Source organism: Meles meles, chromosome 10 (genome assembly GCF_922984935.1).
Source record: "Meles meles chromosome 10, mMelMel3.1 paternal haplotype, whole genome shotgun sequence".
Lineage (NCBI taxonomy): Eukaryota > Metazoa > Chordata > Mammalia > Carnivora > Mustelidae > Meles > Meles meles.
Window position 1 is genome coordinate 42,007,471 of NC_060075.1, and position 17,977 is coordinate 42,025,447.

Consider the following 17,977-nt stretch of genomic DNA (forward strand, 5'->3'; position numbering starts at 1 on the left):
GAGAGGTGGGCAGAGAGAGAGAGGAGGAAGCAGGCTCCCCACTGAGCAGAGAGCCCAATGTGGGGCTCGATTCCAGGACTAAGGGATCATGACCTGAGCCAAAGGCAGAGGCTTTAACCCACTGAGCCACCCAGGCGCCCTGTTTTTGCAACTTTTTGTAAATTATTTCAATCCTTGTAAATTATTGCAACCTTCTGGAAATGATCTCAAAATGAAAAATTTCAGACAATTTTTTAAAAGCTACAGAGTGCTGGAAAGAAGCAAAGAAGTTACCCTCCCAAGTGCAAGTAGGCCTTCAGGAAAGTAGTGAACACAACTCCTGGGTCATATTTTTGGTCTCAACCCAAAATGTCGAGAGGAGATGACAGAAATTATTTATAACAAGACAACTAGGACATTTCTATCTGGGAGCCACGATCCAGTGTGCTCACAGCAACAAAGCCCGATTTTAATACCAATTTTCGAGAGGCTTTGATCTAAAAGATAAATGCAGATAGGCTCAGTGCCCGCAGGTATCAAAACTCGCCATTTCTCCTAAGGGCCAAATGCATCTCCAAGATACAATGTTTGATTATAACAGAAACTTTTGAAAGAAAAACATTTCAATCTGACACATTTCCTATAGAGGAACACATTTCGAAATCTCCTTTTAATTAGGGGGATTTATTCCCTTTTTTAATATTTTCAAGGCTTTCAGTCTCCAAGAACTATTAAACAATGGAGACATTGTGATCCGAGTGGAGCAATTTCTTAGGATTTATCTCTGCAGCCCTTCCTAAGGCTTCTCCTTTTTCCAGGCAGCTCATGCACTGAGGCAGAACATCTGACCATGATCATAATGTGAAGAATGTGAGATTTCCATTCTTCTGTTAGGTCAAGATTTCCAGCCTGTACCTCTTGAGTCTGCACACTTACCGATGGCAAATACAGAAGCAAATATCTTCTGCTATTTTATGTCATTGTCAATGGCAAGTGCTCCTGAAGTCCTGGGGGTCTCCTTTCTAGATCCCTTTTGTTTAGGGTTTGAGATAAGGGACATCGGGGGTTGGGGGGTGCTCACTGCTACTTGTGTTGGTAACTTACATGAACTTGCTGGGTTTTTTATCAGCTCCAAATCTTGCTGGGATGTGCCTTTACCTTTGGTCTTCTCTTTCACTTCCTTTTTCTCATTTTCCACTTGATTTTGCTCCCACCACTCCTTCTGTTTCCTCTCCAGTATTGTAATAGCTGCTAGAAATAGAAAGATGAACAGGAAAAAGTCCCTGCCTTCAAGGAGAGCATATAAAGAGGGAAAAATAAGGGGAGAGGGACAAAAAAGGGAACCACTATGGTTCTTGTGAAATGACACTAAAAGAGAGGTAGGTTGAAGTCTGAGGAATTAGTTGGAGATGACAGGCATTTATTTACCTCTGCCTGGAGAAGGACAGAAACCTCGCTAACAAGGTATATTTGAGCAGAGTGTCCTTCAGGAAAAAAAAATTAGGAAACCAAAAAGCAGAGGGAGATGGTGACTCAGTGCAAAGAGGCTCCAAGGGCAAAATAATCTTTGGGAAAGATGAGAAGTTCAGCGTGGCTGAAGGATGTTTGTGAAGTTTTGTCAAGTTTTGAGTCTAGGAGTCAGGTGAGAGCCATGCTGGGAAGGCTGTTACTTTCTTTTAAAAATACATGTTTGGGGAATCATTTATCTGGTTCATCACAGAAATTCAGAACCACTCTTGTGAATTTGAAAGCATTTTCAGTAGTAGAAACACCATCAGAAACTGTCACAACAAACAATTATTAAGTGCCTACTATTTTGAGCTCAAGGTCAGTGTATTAGTCTGAATGTTTCTACTTATCGCAAGCAAACATTTTTAGAGAAAAGAAGGAGTTTAAATTTCTTATGGCTGATTTTTTTTTAACCAGAATTATACAGTCCATACTCTTCAAAATCCTTCCTCAATTATAAAAATATAGCCAAATGTCCATTATTTAAAATCTGATGAAAGTTAAAAACCATTATTAGATTTTCTTTAGGTCTGTGTGTTACAACATGTTTTCCATGAAGATTTTATACTGTCTGTATAGGTTTTTTTTTTTTTAGTTTTTTTAGGTTTCTGGTTCTGGGTACAGTAGAGTAAGTACACTCCACCCAGTCTGGCCCACGGAATACAGCTGTGAAACCTGGTCAGAAAATATGGAACAGGTAGTGGAGGGCTGTGAAAAGTAAATAGTAGCAGGTCGATTGAAGAAGAAAACCAGAATTAGGAGTACCACCAAACCAACAGTGAGGTTAGCATTTTGTTGTCCTCTGATATCTCCCAACCTAGACACAAGGCCGTCTGATCTATCTCAGTGGTTACTAATGTCTGTTGTTAAACTGGCACCTGGAATGGATCACTGCTTACTAGCTGTAGGACCTTGACCAAGTCTCTTTCCACCTCTGGGCCTCCTCTGTAAAGTGGGCTGCCTGATCACTTGCTCTTGGAGGTCACGCCCAATGCGGATGGTCTCTAAGGAGCACCAAGAGGCAGAGTTAGGAAACTAATGAGGCTGCAGCTGAAGGACCACCCCAGCCTCAATCCTGGTGACCATTTGAGTTTGTAAAATTTGCCAACTTAAAATAGTGAACCACAATTGGTTAAGACCCTTGTCTCCTTCCACTGTGGCTTCCCTTTAGGTCAGGCCTCATTTTCATGTTTTGTGCCCTTTTCCTTAAAGAGGATCCCCCAGATTATATAAGCTTCAGAACTTGAAACCTGGATCTACCCCCATCCTATTCAGATACTTATAACCAAGATGGCATTCAGCTAGGAATTCTGATGTAAGAATCCACAGGTATTTTATTGGCAATTCATTAATAGGTTCTTGTCTTAGAAATTCAAGAAAGGAAACACCTACTTTTCTTTCAGTACACAGCCTCACATGACTTATTCAGGGCTTCTCAGAACCTTACCACCTTATGGTCATTGTCTGTTTCATGACTATAAGCTTCACAAGAGTAGGGACCATGTCTTTTCTATTTGCTGATGTGTTCCTGGCATCCATTTGCAATGCCTGGCCCAGAGTAAGTTACTCCGTAAACACGATCAAGGTAATGCATTAGTTTATGAAGACCTGTTATACTTAAATATACCTTATCTTTTCCATGAAGAATTTGAGACTGAGCACTCCTACTCTGGGCAAGGCGCAGAAAGTCGCAAGCTCATCTAGAAGACCATTGAAAGTATGTTACCAATTGATTTGCATGTCCAGGATATGGAGCACTTCCTGCTGTGGTCAACACTGATCTAGCAGTGGAAGTGTAAGCTGAAATTTATTTGGGAAGGAGAGCCAGTGCTGAGAGTATATGAAACCCTTCTTTCTCTTTTAGCAATGCACTATTCCTCATTTAAAAGGCACTGAATGAACCAGAATTTTGATTTTGATGGCCAAAAAGACCCCCTTCTTCCCTTAATTGTGGACAGGTGGATTCTCCCTTGGGCCACTTTGATGAATAAATCAAATTCCCTTCTTTTGTAGTCACATCTTTTCTACTTCTCTGAACTAGAATTGTAGAGGCCAGACTATGGACCTCTCAGGGGTGGTGGCAGTTCTTCAAATGCCCCCTTCGTTTTGCTGCATCCCACAGGCTAGGAACTGCCTTTCTCTCCTGCTCACATCTTCCAGATAGGTCCAGCTGCTCAGTATTTTCTACAATGGCAGCAGCAAAATCCACAGTTGAGAAGTCTTCACCCAGGAGCAGAAAGGCAATAGAGCTCAGGAGGGAGAGAGACGGCAAATGTTGATGGGGCTTCAAAAGAATAGAGAATGAAGTCCCAAAAGTTCATTTTTGCTTTTGTTTCCTTGGCCTTTGGAGACATATCTTGAAAGAAGTTGCTGTGGCTGATATCGAAGAGGTTATTGCCTATGTTCTCCTCTAGGATTCTGATAGATTCCTGTCTCACATTGAGGTCTTTTATCCATTTCGAGTTTATCTTTGTACGGTGTAAGAGAATGGTCGAGTTTCATTCTTCTACATATCGCTGTCCAGTTTTCTCAGCACCATTTATTGAAGAGACTGTCTTTTTTCCATTGAATATTTTTTCCTGTTTTGTCGAAGATTATTTGACCATAGAGTTGAGGGTCCATATCTGGGCTCTCCACTCTGTTCCACTGGTCTATGTGTCTGTTTTTTTGCCAGTACCACGCTGTCTTGGTGATCACAGCTTTGTAGTAAAGCTTGAAATCGGGTAACGTGATGCCGCCAGTTTTGTTTTTGTTTTTCAACATTTCCTTAGCAATTCGGGGTCTCTTCTGGCTCCATACAAATTTTAGGATTATTTGCTCCAGCTCTTTGAAAAATATTGGTGGAATTTTGATCGGAATGGCATTAAAAGTATAGATTGCTCTAGGCAGTATAGACATTTTAACAATGTTTATTCTTCCAATCCAAGAGCATGGAACAGTCTTCCATCTTTTTGTGTCTTCTTCAGTTTCTTTCATGAGTGTTCTGTAGTTCCTCGAGTATAGGTCCTTTACTTCTTTGGTTAGGTTTATGCCCAGGTATCTTATGGTTCTTGGTGCTATAGTAAATGGAATCAATTCTCTAATTTCCCTTTCTGTATTTTCATTGTTGGTGTATAAGAAAGCCAAAAGCTTCTGCACAGCAAAGGAAACAGTCAACAAAACAAAGAGGCAACCCACGGAATGGGAGAAGATATTTGCAAATGACAGTACAGACAAAAGGTTGATATCCAGGATCTATAAAGAACTTCTCAAACTCAACACACACAAAACAGATAATCATATCAAAAAATGGGCAGAAGATATGAACAGACACTTCTCCAACGACGACATACAAATGGCTATCAGACACATGAAAAAATGTTCATCATCACTAGCCATCAGGGAGATTCAAATTAAAACAACATTGAGATACCACCTAACACCAGTTAGAATGGCCAAAATTAGCAAGACAGGAAACAACATGTGTTGGAGAGGATGTGGAGAAAGGGGAACCCTCTTATACTGTTGGTGGGAATGCAAATTAGTGCAGCCACTTTGGAGAACAGTGTGGAGATTCCTGAAGAAATTAAAAATAGAGCTTCCCTATGACCCTGCAATTGCACTGCTGGGTATTTACCCCAAAGATACAGATGTAGTGGAAAGAAGGGCCATTTGTACCCCAATGTTTATTGCAGCAATGGCTACGGTCGCCAAACTGTGGAAAGAACCAAGATGCCCTTCAACGGATGAATGGATAAGGAAGATGTGGTCCATATACACAATGGAGTATTATGCCTCCATCAGAAAGGACGAATACCCAACTTTTGTAGCAACATGGATGGGACTGGAAGAAATTATGCTGAGCGAAATAAGTCAAGCAGAGAGAGTCAAGTATCATATGGTCTCACTTATTTGTGGAGCATAACAAATAACATGGAGGACGTGGGGAGATGGAGAGGAGAGGGAGTTGAGGGAAACTGGAAGGGGAGATGAACCATGAGAGACTATGGACTCTGAAAAACAACCAGAGGGTTATGAAGGGGCGGCAGGGGGGTGGGGGGGGTGGGAGGTTGAGGAACCAGGTGGTGGGTAATAGGGAGGGCACATACTGCATGGAGCACTGGGTGTGATGCCAAAACAATGAACACTGTTATGCTGTAAATAAACAAATAAAAATAAATAAATGTAAAAAAAAAAAAGAATAGAGAATGACAGCAAGAAGGGATTAAGAAGAAAAAGTGGTGTGGGAATTGCCTAAACTAATTACATAATCTCATCAAAGGAAGATTCCCAAAAGGGAATGGAAATTGTGGAAGGTGCAACAACTCTAGAGCACAGAGAATTCTGTGCTTATAATATAAATATTCACCAGAAGAAAAAAAATAAGCATTTGGATAGAGAAGAGTAGGCACGTCCCCTCTCTCATTGAGTGGTTGTTTGTGATGGCCGTTTCTAAACTCACCACACCCAGTGGCGGCTGGCCTGCCATCCTTGTCCCGAGCAGCCAAGGGATGTGGGTGGTGTGGGCAGGGGAGGGGGCTGCTTATGTGGCAAGCCATTACAGTTTCTCATTTTTATTTCCCTCAAGCTCTGTGGGTGCTCTGCACCTCAAATTCCCAGCTGTACTCCGGATAATGAGGAAAATTATTGGCCTGAACTGGTCCTTTAATTTTTTTCCCACTCATGGTTTGAGCTTTCATTAGTTTTCATTTCTCATTAAGAGAAAAATCAAAGAGTGAGAATTAAACACCTCTTGATTGTTATCCTACTGAAAATGAGAAGTTGAGAGTCGTGGGGCTGGAACTGAATGAAAGGCCCAGCCAAGATGACTGAGTCCCCATAGGGCATGTCAGAAGGCATTGGCTGTCCTTCTCCTCCCTCTAGACAACAGTAGGGAGCCATCTAACACCCAGGAATGCTTGGAGTCTCTACATTTAGGACTCAGGGTTGTAAAAATCTGACACATTCTCTCAGCAGAGAGAAGAGGCTGAAATCACATTGGGCTTTCCTCTTTTTAAGCATTGGCTTAGGGTTCCCATTAAACCTTTCCCCTGTGAACGCTGCTCCTCAGGTATAGAGGCGATGTCCAGCCCATCTGTAAATTTCATACAGGCACGTGGTAGTATGTCAGGTATGTGGCAGGTTCGGTGAATGAGGGTGAATGAACACATGCGTGCTGAGATGAACTGACTGCTCTTGATTTCTGTGTTTGCGTGCATACTGAATATGTCCCACCTCGCTACATAAAGGAAATAAAAAACAATATGGTGGTTCTTCAAAAAAAAAAAATTAAACATAGCACTACCATATGGTCCAGCAATTTCAATAAAATATATACCTAAGGGAATTGAAAGGAGGGACCTAAACAGACACTTGTACACCTCTATTCATAGCAGCATTAGTCACAGTAGCCAAAAGGTAGAAACCAAGCAAGTGCCTATCCACCATGGATAATTGGATGAGTGGACAGTCCAGAAGTGTATATCCATACAATGGAAAATTAGTCAGCCTTTGGAAGAATGGATATTCTGACACATGCTACAAGCTGATGAACTATGAAGACTAAATGAAATCAGCCAGGCACAAAAAGACAAATATTCTATGATCCCATGTTTATGAGGTACCTGATTATTCCTTAATGAGTACAAGGATTCAGTGTGCCATGATGGAAAAGTTCTGGAGGTGGATAGTGCTGATGGTCACACCATAATGTGAATGTACTTAATGCCACTTAACTGTGCGCTCAAAAAAAGGGAGAATGGTAAAGTTTATGGCTGTATATTCTACTGCAATAAAAAAGGAAGTAAAGCAACCTTCATTTAATGTACTGACATTTCTGAGTCAACCCGGGGAACATCGGGGCTGCCTGTATAGTTTGATGCCAACTGTATGTGAAGAAGGGGGCCACACTGCTTCCAGGGAATGTGGACCTTCCTGGCCTCCACAGCTATACAGGCCCCCTTTCCCCACCTGGCTCCATAAAAACATTCAGAGTCTGGCATAGAATGCATCTTTCCCCAAGCTTTGAAGGCTGGAAATTACAGGAGACTCGGCCTTGTCCCATGAGTTGTACCACCCACGAGTTAACCTCATGATTACTCACTTGTTACTGCAGACCAGCCTCCAAGGGACAAACTAGCAGTAAACCTCTTTGGGTTCGCTCTTTCTAGAGGAGGAGCAATACCAGAGCTCAGCAGTGCAGACAGAAGGGACTGAATTTGAACTTCAGTTCTCCATATTATGACTTGTGTGGCTTTAGGCAACTCACTTAAGTACACCTCAGTTTCCTCATCTATAAAATGGGAATACGACTGTACCTACCTCACAGAGTTGTGTGAAGGCCTAAATGAAATAATAATGTAAGTGCCTAACAAAATGGCCACAGTAAAATAGTATCAAATGAATACAATTTTTGTGGAAGAGATACATTACAGGTGATAATGGGTAGAGAAAGGTTGGTCACTCATGTCATGATAGGAGTTGAAATATAGAACCTTGCACAGGCCAGCCAACCAGAAGAAGCCTTGGGGGTGAGCTGGGATACCAGCAGGTGATTAAATGGGAATTTCTAGGGTGATGGGTAGTTCTCAAAGAATCCTTTTTACTTCTTCTTACCCCTCATCCAATTCCTTAATCTTTGTAGTAGTTTCCTCTTGGAGATAGATGTATATCATTTTCTCACATCCAGTAGAAGGTTTACTCATCCATGCTTAGGAAATATCTTGAGATCTGAATATCCAAAGAATTTAGAATTATGTTAGCATAACACCAAGTAAACAGAAAACCCATTAAGGAGCGTTCCAGGATGAAGTCATTCCCGTCCCTGTGATGGGGTGGATGACCTCTGGCTGCACAATGATGCTTCTCCATGCTTTCAATCAGTCAGATTATCATACTGATAGGGTCAAATTGAACTCACTAACTTTAATTATTTTCTCAATTTTAATTATTCAGGTGCATCTTCCCAAAACCTGGAGAAATTTCTAGAGACGTAAGTGAAAGAGGGATATACGAAGTTGTTTTTAAATTGGGTTTCTCATTGTGAGGAAAGAATGAAAACCCTCTGTTGTCACCCTGTAATCACTTGTACTGAGCTCCAGTACATTGCTAGTGACTCCCACACACTGGACATTATCGCTTCTTGGACCAGTGGACATAGAAAGTGATTAATGTGCATATGTCCTTAAAGAAGGATCATAAAAATGCATACAAAGAGGGTCAAACTTAAGTCTAGCCGAAGTAGCTGGAAAAAAGGCAAAAAAAAAAAAAAGCAAAAAAACCCCAACTTCATTTTCCCACTTTATGTGCTCATTTTGAGCTTAAAATTCAGAAGCAAGGCCCTGGGTGCCCAGAATGGAAACATTGGGAAGCCCTGGAATTTCAAAATTTCCATACTGTAGCTCAGCTATCCAGTTATCCTACAAATCTGGACAGAGGGAAGCCAGTAACACTTGAGGACAAAAGCTGTGAAAAATCCTAAGAAGACGGTGATGTTTCTGCCTCCTGGAGACTTCAGTCCACCCTTTTCAATTCTATGCACTTAAGTGGTCTTCCCTTCATGGGGAAGTAATTTACAGATTGTACAGAAGAAGGCGATGGAGGAAGAGTGATCATGGAAGGAAAGAAAAATAGCAAAAAGTTACCAAAGGGGGAGTGGGTGGGGCAGATGAAAATCCTTTCATGGGCTCAGGCTATGACATCAGCTAAGACTAAGTTTGGTTTCTGAGGTTTTGCCATTCAGAGTCCATCTCTGGCTTCTCAGTTTGTCTAGGAACCAACTGTTGGACCATCCAGCCATCGTCATATATGCCATGATCGGAAACGATGTCTGCAATGGGTGAGTTACGGAGAAAGAAAGCTTTGAAAATGCTTGGACTCTGGGTGCCCCCCCCCCCGACCCCGTCTTCTCTTCTCCACTCCACTGTGTCACAGTACCCTACTATTGAGTTGAATTTCTCTGTCTTAGCACGTCCTAGACACATATGAAATTGATAGAACCAACCCGTAAAGCTGGAAGACCCTGTAAAAAATATCTGAGCCATTAATTCTCTGCTCTGATTCCCAGCAGATGGGTATGTCACGATATGAGTTCTCAGTTGTATCACAAGATATATGCTGCTACTAGCCAAGAATCCAAGCCTGAATATCATGGCCTTTTAAATAAAACAAGGCTGAATCACAGCTACCCCATAAGAATAGCTTCCTCACTCACATTCTGATGTCGGTGTTCATGTAGAGAGAAAGCAAAGACTTGGAGCATTTGCCAATAAACTGTATAGCTTACAGCCACTCTTATTTATGCCCATGGCCCGTAGTAAGAAAGCAGTTTTGCTAAACTGCTAATATCAGTAGTGATTTCAAAATGTTGAATGCCTTAGTCTCCCACAACATTTTGGAAGTTTTCTCAAAAATTGTGTGTACCCCTAAGAATATGCTGCACATGTGAATGCCATCTGTCCTGTGATTGTGGCCAAAAAGGGGGGGGGAGGTGAGATCAGATCTAGAACAACTCCCCAGTAGCCACCCACCCACCATCTTAGAAAACAGAAAAGTAAAGCCAAGAGAGATTATGTGACTTGCCTGATTAATTGATTAATGGCAGAGCTGGCCTCCAACCCAAATGATACTAGAAGTAGGTCATCCTACTGACTGCCCATCCTTTGCTTTCACTCACCAAGCTCTCTAAGGCTGTGCTAAAAACCCAGTTCAATATTACTAAAATATATTTGCCCTCCCCAACACCTCCATGAGGTAGGAAAGCCCTGGAACTCTCACGGTGAAGGAGGTGTAGACCTAATTAGTGAGTGAGTTCAGGTCGGAGATACCATACTGCCATGCAGAGATACTGATGTGCCAAACTCCACCTTGGCACCCCCTGGGTTGGTTTACCACCCTCCCCCGAACCCCAAAGCTCCCAAGAAAGACTCAAGTCCCAACTTCTGTGATGAGCCACATAGAACTCTCTGACAAATAGCAGACACCCCCCCAAACTCTCCATGAACCAAGAGTCACACCATCCCCTAGCAGCCTTAGGGGAAAGTATGATTGTCCCTGTTTTGTAGATGAACAAACAGGTTCTGCAAGGTTAAGGAACGTGCTTATATTGCCACAAGTAGCAAGATTGAGAGGCAGACCAGGTTCTCTGAGGAAGTTCTGTGATCTTTTCATAGTCCACACCTGCCTTAACTGCTTTCCTTTAGGCAATCACTTTTGTAAACATATGTACTGACCACCTATGGTGTGCCAAATGCCGAACCAGGCTCTGGGACATCATGATAAAGAGGCCACAGTGCTTGACCACAAGGAGCTTACGGAAGGAGGAGCACTGAGCTTCAACCCCAGCCCCATCACAGAACAGAACGAACCTGTGTCACATCAGCTAGCATCCCTCCAGCCTCCGGATCAAGTTCTCCCGGAAGGGACACAGAGCAAACCACGGCTAATGAGCCCAGAACACCTGCAGAGAAAGGCTTTGACTCCAAGAACCCAAACCTCTCCAACTACATTTTCCAGCAGAACCTGCTTACTCAGAGGCCCTTCCAGCCCAGGCCTGCTTTTCCTTTTCCAAGGAGCCAAAGGGCAGACAGACATCAGCCAGAGACCTGTGCCAGCCTCTCCCCAACCCCCTGCCAGGGATCTGGACAGAGAAGCAGCGAGCATTTGGGTGAAAGAACAGGGTTGGCAGCGTGGGATGTCCCTGCAGTGCCCACTTTGCAATGTCCTGCAGTGGGGTTAGAAAAATAAAGACAGATGGCAGCTGTAACTCCCCATCTGCCAGCACATCAAGGTGGAGCAGACAACCCAAAATGAGCAGAGCGATCGCATAAAAAGCTCAAGCCAGCAATGAGTTGCATAATAAGTCCGCCCTGGAACAAGTTTGGGGATATTGGCTTGACTTTTTTCTTTCCTTTTTTTTTATGATGATGCTAGCATTTACTGAAATAATGCAGCCCTGTGCTTTTTCTCAATTCTCCAAACTCACGCAGTTATTCAGTAAGTACATGCTGAATGAATGAAGGTCATGATTGGAAGATAGCTTTTTAATGTCTGGAATTTAAGAAGAAAGGTCACATAGACAAACACAGCTTTCCCCCGCGACTCGACTCTGTTTGGCCAAACCTAATCCAGCTTCCCCTGGCTTTTCCTATCACTGCCCTCGAAAGCGATGGAATGCCTGTGATACAAAAAGAGAAAAATGCCTGGAAATAGGGCAAATTTGAGTGAGCTAGAGCAGCAGAACCTTGAGTAGCCCGGGCAGCCTGGGAAAAGGAATGGGTTTAAGGGCCTCAAATCATAAGTCCTTCCTCTACTCCACAATATGACATGCCACGTATACTGACATGATTTAGTTTTATTTGTTTTTATATAGTGGACCCAGGAATAATTAATTGTACATTCCTCACCTAATGGAAAGAGCCAGGACCACCCTACACAGGTTGTCTGTTTCCCCTGGCACCCAAGTTCCCCCCCGCCCCCGGTATTTTCTTTCTTTCTTTTTTTTTTTTTTTAAGATTTTATTTATTTATTTGACAGAGAGATCACAAGTAGGCAGAGAGGCAGGCAGAAAGAGAGAGAAAGGAGGAAGCAGGCTCCCTGCCGACCAGAGAGCCCAATGCAGGGCTCGATCCCAGGACACCGGGATCATGACCTGAGCCAAAGGCAGAGGCTTTAGCCCACTGAGCCACCCAGGTGCCCCTTTTCTGGCATTTTCAATGCCAGTGTTTCCAGTGTCACCCAGGGCAGCCGATCAGCACTGCATTAGGAGGAAACCAGCAGGGGTAACTAGATGCTGGACATTAAGGATGGCACGTGATGTGATAAGCACTGGGTATTTTATAAGACATGAATCACTGACCTCTACCTCTGAAACCATTCATATATTATATGTTAATTAATTGAATTTAAATTTTTTCCAAAAATTTTAAATAAAAAAGAGGAAACCAGCCAACATGCTGATAGGTCACTGGCCCCAAGGAGCCTGCACTGGCAGCAAACACTCCATTCCATCCAATCAAGTGGTAGAAAAACCAGCAGGGAAGGGAGTGCACAGAGGAGTTCTTTCTCCCAGCCTCCTCGTGGAGGCAGGGGCAGCCAAAGGAAGGATAAGGAGGTTCCCAAGCAGCCAGCATGTTCCAGGTCACCCCCACGTTCGGGGACCTAGGATCTCCATGCATGGGGTAATGTGGGCCGGCTGAGTCCCGAGCCCTCGCCAGTCTGTGTCAAGATGCCTCCTCCAGGTGGGTCGGTGGGAGGTCAGCGATGCAGTTACAGCAGGCTGACTTGAAGAAAAGGGCTCCCTGCGTTCCCTGGCCGCTGAGAGAACTCAAGTGCAAGCTTGAGTGAATGCTGAGCACTCAGTCGTGACGCCTGTCTGGGCTTCAGCTGTGGTTCTGGGAAATATTTTCCACAGAGGCTGTTTGCCTTCTTCCTTAAGAAGGGGCACAGCTCTCTGGCAGCAGCCAGGTGAAATCCGGCTGGAATGGCTGCCAGGGTAACGAGAGAGTCACAGCCGGCCCTGCACCCAAGTCACGAGGCTTATTTTCACGTTCAGACACAATTCATGAGAATAAGGACAGGCTCTGAGCCACCCAAGGGGCGAAAATCTTTCTCTGTGGCCGGCCACGTGCTCCTGACCTGAGAGCCCAGCCCGGGATGCCAATGCTCCCTCATCATTTCCCTGCCACCAGCATCACGTGCCCCAGGCTTGCCCTGTGTAAGCTCAGCACCCCCTCACTTCTCCCCTCTCTGAGAGGCCGGTGTGAGCTCACCGGTATGTGCGGAGGGATGTAGGCACCAGCATACGCAGGTAAGCCTGGGCTTACAAAGCAGACCTGACATGTGGGCTGGAGAGGGTTAGACGCTTCCAGCTCAGTCTGCTCAACCTGCGGCGGACATCAGGGAAGGCCTAAGAGATGTTTCCCAAGCCCCTGGGACTTGGGTCTCCAAGATACTAGTGCTAACTCTCCTCAGAAACTACCACATAAGAAGGAGTGGGCAGATCCAAATGGCATTGAGAATCTTTCAGGGACAGAGTCAGAAGGTACCTATGGATACATCCAGAAGGAGTGACCCACCTCCTGTCACTTAGACCCATTTGCCCTCTTGCCTGGACTAAGAATCAGTCAATTTGGGGCCTCTTGTCTAGCTTAATTGGTAGAACATGCAACCCTTGATCTTGGGGTCATGAGTTCAAGCCCCACCTTGAGCCTAGAGCTTACTTTAAAAAAAAAAAAAAAAAAAAACAGTGAGTTTTGCTATGCACGTTAAAGGGTTTTATTGGGGTGCCTGGTGGCTCAGAGGGTTAAAGCCTCTGCCTTCAGCTCAGGTCATGATCCCAGGGTTCTGGGATCGAGCCCCGCATCGGGCTCTCTGCTTAGTGGGAAGCCTGCTTCCTCCTCTGTCTGCCTGCCTCTCTGCCTACTTGTGATCTCTGTCTATCAAATAAATAAAATCTTTTTTAAAAATAAATAAAGAGTTTTATCTAACAGCACACATGTGTAAATTATGTAGCTGTGCACGATGGACCAAAGATGACTGGAGAATGTTCTGCCAGCAGCACCAAGGCTTCCATTTTGATTTCACTTAATAGTTAGCCATTTGTGTTACGCTTGCTTCAGTTACTATGTGCTTTTGCAAAAGCACAAAGTAGCTCAGAATACTTGTTATCATCACGGTTGTGTCTCTAGCCAAAAAATCATCATTAAATAGGGAGTTTGGGAGACTTTTCTCCATCTTAACTCATCCTGGCTTTATGTGATTGGAGAGCCATAGCTCAGCATAATTGCCTTGTGCCAAAGCGCTAGTGTATCAGCAGGAAAAGAAAACAAAAAAAAAAAAAAGAAGAAGAAGAAGAAGAAGAAGAAGCTGAAGTGCCAAGGCAAAAGTTAATAAGCAGTATGTGCTAGCCTTACTGATGATGGAAGATAAGGTATCCATTTCAGCCCTGCTGTGACAGTACACATGCGTGCACACACACACACACACACACACACACACACATATACACACACACAGTGAATATCAAGGCTGTGACTCTGGTGGGTTCTCCCTGGCTGAGAAAACCCACAAGGCAGTCTGAGTCCTCTTCACAAACTGGGGTCCTTCTAGCACCTTCTGCACATATACAAGTTAAGCCAAAGCCACTACCCAGCCTTCGGCCCTTAGTAGGTAGGCACCTTAAACTCATATCCTTATGAAATCTTTTTATTCAGGTTAGAGAGATTTTTACTCATAAAGTAGTATAATTTTTCCCAAGGTAACAAAAAGCATGAATTTAGCATTCTGTTCTATATGCTGGGGTTTTGTAAAATAGGACATCTTTCTTTACTTTCTTTCCCCCCTCCTCCCAGGGCTGGATGGGGGAGTTCTAAGCAACCCATTAGATAGTGTAGGTGTGGACCCCACCCACAACTAAGACCTTACTGGCAACCCATCAGCCTGGCTGTGCCTTCTCCTCTTCGTGGGTATATCCTGCTCATCACAAATGAGCCAAAGTGTTCTTTGCATCCGTGGTCAGCCTGTCACCTCTGGAGAGCAGCAATTCAGTGATTTTATTTGGCTAAGTGAAATAGGTGGGGGACAAATAACATAGAATGACAATGCTTTCTGCTCCTCCCATTAAAGTTTTGGTGGAGTTCAGTTTTTTCCCCTTTGCTTGAGAAAGAATAAAAATAATATGAGAATCTGTTTTATTTTTATTATTTTTCTGATTACAAAATAACATCTGTTGTGAAACGTTCAAATAATACAGGGTGTAGGAAGTGAGTTTCCCCATATTCACTCCCTACCAGCCCTCTACCAGCCTGCTCCAAGCTACCCAGTAGAGACAGTTTAATGTATCTGCATCCAGATTTTCTCTATGCAAATTCTAACTTACAGACTGATTAATATTCATTGAAATGAAATAATAGTATGCTTACTGCTCTGTAATTTGTTCTTTTCAATCAACAGTACTTTTTAGCAGTCTTTTCCATGCTAATGCATACAGACTACTTCATTATTTTTAATTTTTTTTATTTTATTGAGGTGAAATTTACATAATATAAAATTAACCATTTTAAAGTGAACAATTCAGTGGCATTTAGTAACTCAGAATGTTGTATAACTATCACCCGTATTAGTTACTTTTTTCTTTTTAGTGGCTGCATAGCCTTCTACCTCTTGGATGTACTATAATTTATATAACGAGGCTTTTGGCTTTTTCTGACTTTACACCATTTTACACAATGTCGCAGTGTTGCATTGTTGTATATAGGTCTTTGCACATTTGTGGAAATGTTACTATAAATTTTAAGGTCAAAAGTTAAGCCAACTTCAAATGTTGATACTTTTTTTTTTTTTTTTTTTTTTGAGAGAGAGACAAGAAAGCAAGGGGGTGGGGCAGAGGGGGAGAGAAAATCTCAAGCTGACTCCCACTGTGCTCAGAGCCCAACTTCAGGCTCAGTATCATGACCCTGAAATCACAACCTGAGCCAGAATCAAGGGCCAAACACTTAACCAACTGAGCCACCCAGGTGCCCCAAATGTTGATACATTTTGAAAAATTGCCTCCAAAATTGCAGCATCAATGTCCATTTAGGAGCCCCCTTTGAAGGGATAACAGTGGAGGGGCACTTGGCAGCCTCAGTGGGTAGAGCACGTGACTCAGGGTTGTAAGTTCGAGCCCCATGTTGGGTATAGAGTTTACTTAAAATCTTAAAAAGAAAAATTAAATTTAAAATAAAGTGATAATAGTGGCCATACCTGGGGGCTTCTTTCTGTCCCTTCTTTCCATTGTCTCTTATGCCTCAGGTCCAGCCTGTGAGTAGCAGACTGACTTTTTCTGGTTTGGAACCTGTATTAAGATCCCCAAAGCTGCCATAACAAAACACCACACACTAGGTGACTTCAAATAACTCTCACAGTTCCGGAGGCTAGAAGTCCAAAATCAAGGTGTCAGCAGGGCTCTGCTTTTTCTGAGAGGTCCAGGGGAAAAATTGTTTCTTGTCCTTTCTGCCTCTGGTTGGGAGTGGGGGGTGTAGGGAGGGCTCCCGGCAATCCTCAGAATTCCTTGGTTTATAGCAACATAATTCCAGTCTCTGCTTTCAGCTTCCCATGACCTTCTTTCCTGTGTGTGAGTCTGCATAACACCTCTTCTTTTTGGAAGGACACTTGTTTTTGGATTTAGGGCCATCTCGAATCCAGTATGACCTTATCTTTACATTTGCAAAAACCTTATTTCCGAATAAGGTCACATTCTGAGGGAAATTCTTCAACCCACTGTAGGATAATTATGTAAATTTGGAATTTTAAGGACTCAAAATAGAAAACAACTTATTCCATTTAGGTTAACAAAAGGCATTTTACAGAGTAGCTGAAAATCTTAGTGAATTCTACAATGTATTCCCAGGTTAATGCAGGTTAGTATCTTAGCTCAAACTTAATGTATTCCTGAAAGTGTGTAAGTTCGAATTCAATGTAGAAAGGAAGGATGTAGTATGGATACATAATATGTCGTTTTATTTCTCTGTAAAATTGTATTTTCCTGACTGTGATATATGTGAAAAGTTTAAAGATGAAGTTACAGATCTCAAAGGGTCAAACAAAGAATAAGTAACACTAGACTCCTTTGGTTCTATTATCGGTCAGGACAGGTAAGGTCATTGCTGCAGGAACAAACAACCTCAAATCTTAGTAGCCTAAAGCAACAAACATTTACTCTACTACATTGTCACCCAGGGATCACCACGGGACTCTATTCCAGGACTCAGATTACGGAAGTAGCTTCTATATAGAACATTGCCCAGACTCATGACAGAGAGCATTCTAGAGGTTCTCATATCAACAAACGTGACACATGTCACTTCTGCTCACAACTGATAGGCTAGATCAGTTGCCTGGCCCACCCAACCACAAGAGAATCAGGAAGGCTAACATATTTTGCAAATAACACCAATAACGACTACATTGTGTGTGGGGGGCAAGCAGAGGAGGGGGTGGGGGGTTAATGGATGTGTATGCATTTATCCTTATCTACTAAGATCTTTTCTATTTCTTTCACCAACAGGAAAGTTGACCCCGTCCCAGAAATGACCACTCCTGAGAAACTATACTCCAGTATCATGCAGACTCTGAAGTATCTAAATTCCCACCTGCCAAATGGCAGCCATGTTATTTTATACGGCTTACCAGATGGAACATTTCTCTGGGATAATTTGCACAACAGATATTATCCTCTCGGTATTAGTTTGAAGATACTTTTACTCTTTAACAATGTCAGTTATACATCATTCAAATACGTGTAGTTCAAACCGTGTAGGAATACACTGAAAGTGCCACCACAGGGCGTAGGTCAGAACTGGTGAAGGCAAGAGACCTGAGGTACGCATCTAAAGGTCAGTATCCAGAGATGGTCAGAACCAGATCCAAAGTCAGAAAGGGCAGAAATATTTAATGTAGAATTAGGACAAACGGAAGGGTAAGGGTAAAAATCAGGAAACTCCTTTAAGGAAAAGTGAAACCTAGAATAAGT

The 17,977-nt window shown here is 43.0% G+C and overlaps 1 protein-coding gene across 2 annotated transcripts in view; it reads left to right on the plus strand.

Annotated features, from left to right (window-relative positions):
• Positions 1–17,977, plus strand: part of AOAH (acyloxyacyl hydrolase) — a 166,102-nt gene that overhangs the window by 123,983 nt on the left and 24,142 nt on the right. For both annotated transcript variants that reach the window (XM_046021072.1, XM_046021071.1), the window contains exons 15-17: positions 8,422–8,458; positions 9,230–9,304; positions 17,513–17,685. In XM_046021072.1, the coding sequence (XP_045877028.1) occupies positions 8,422–8,458; positions 9,230–9,304; positions 17,513–17,685 (285 nt within the window). The remainder of the gene's footprint in view (positions 1–8,421; positions 8,459–9,229; positions 9,305–17,512; positions 17,686–17,977) is intronic.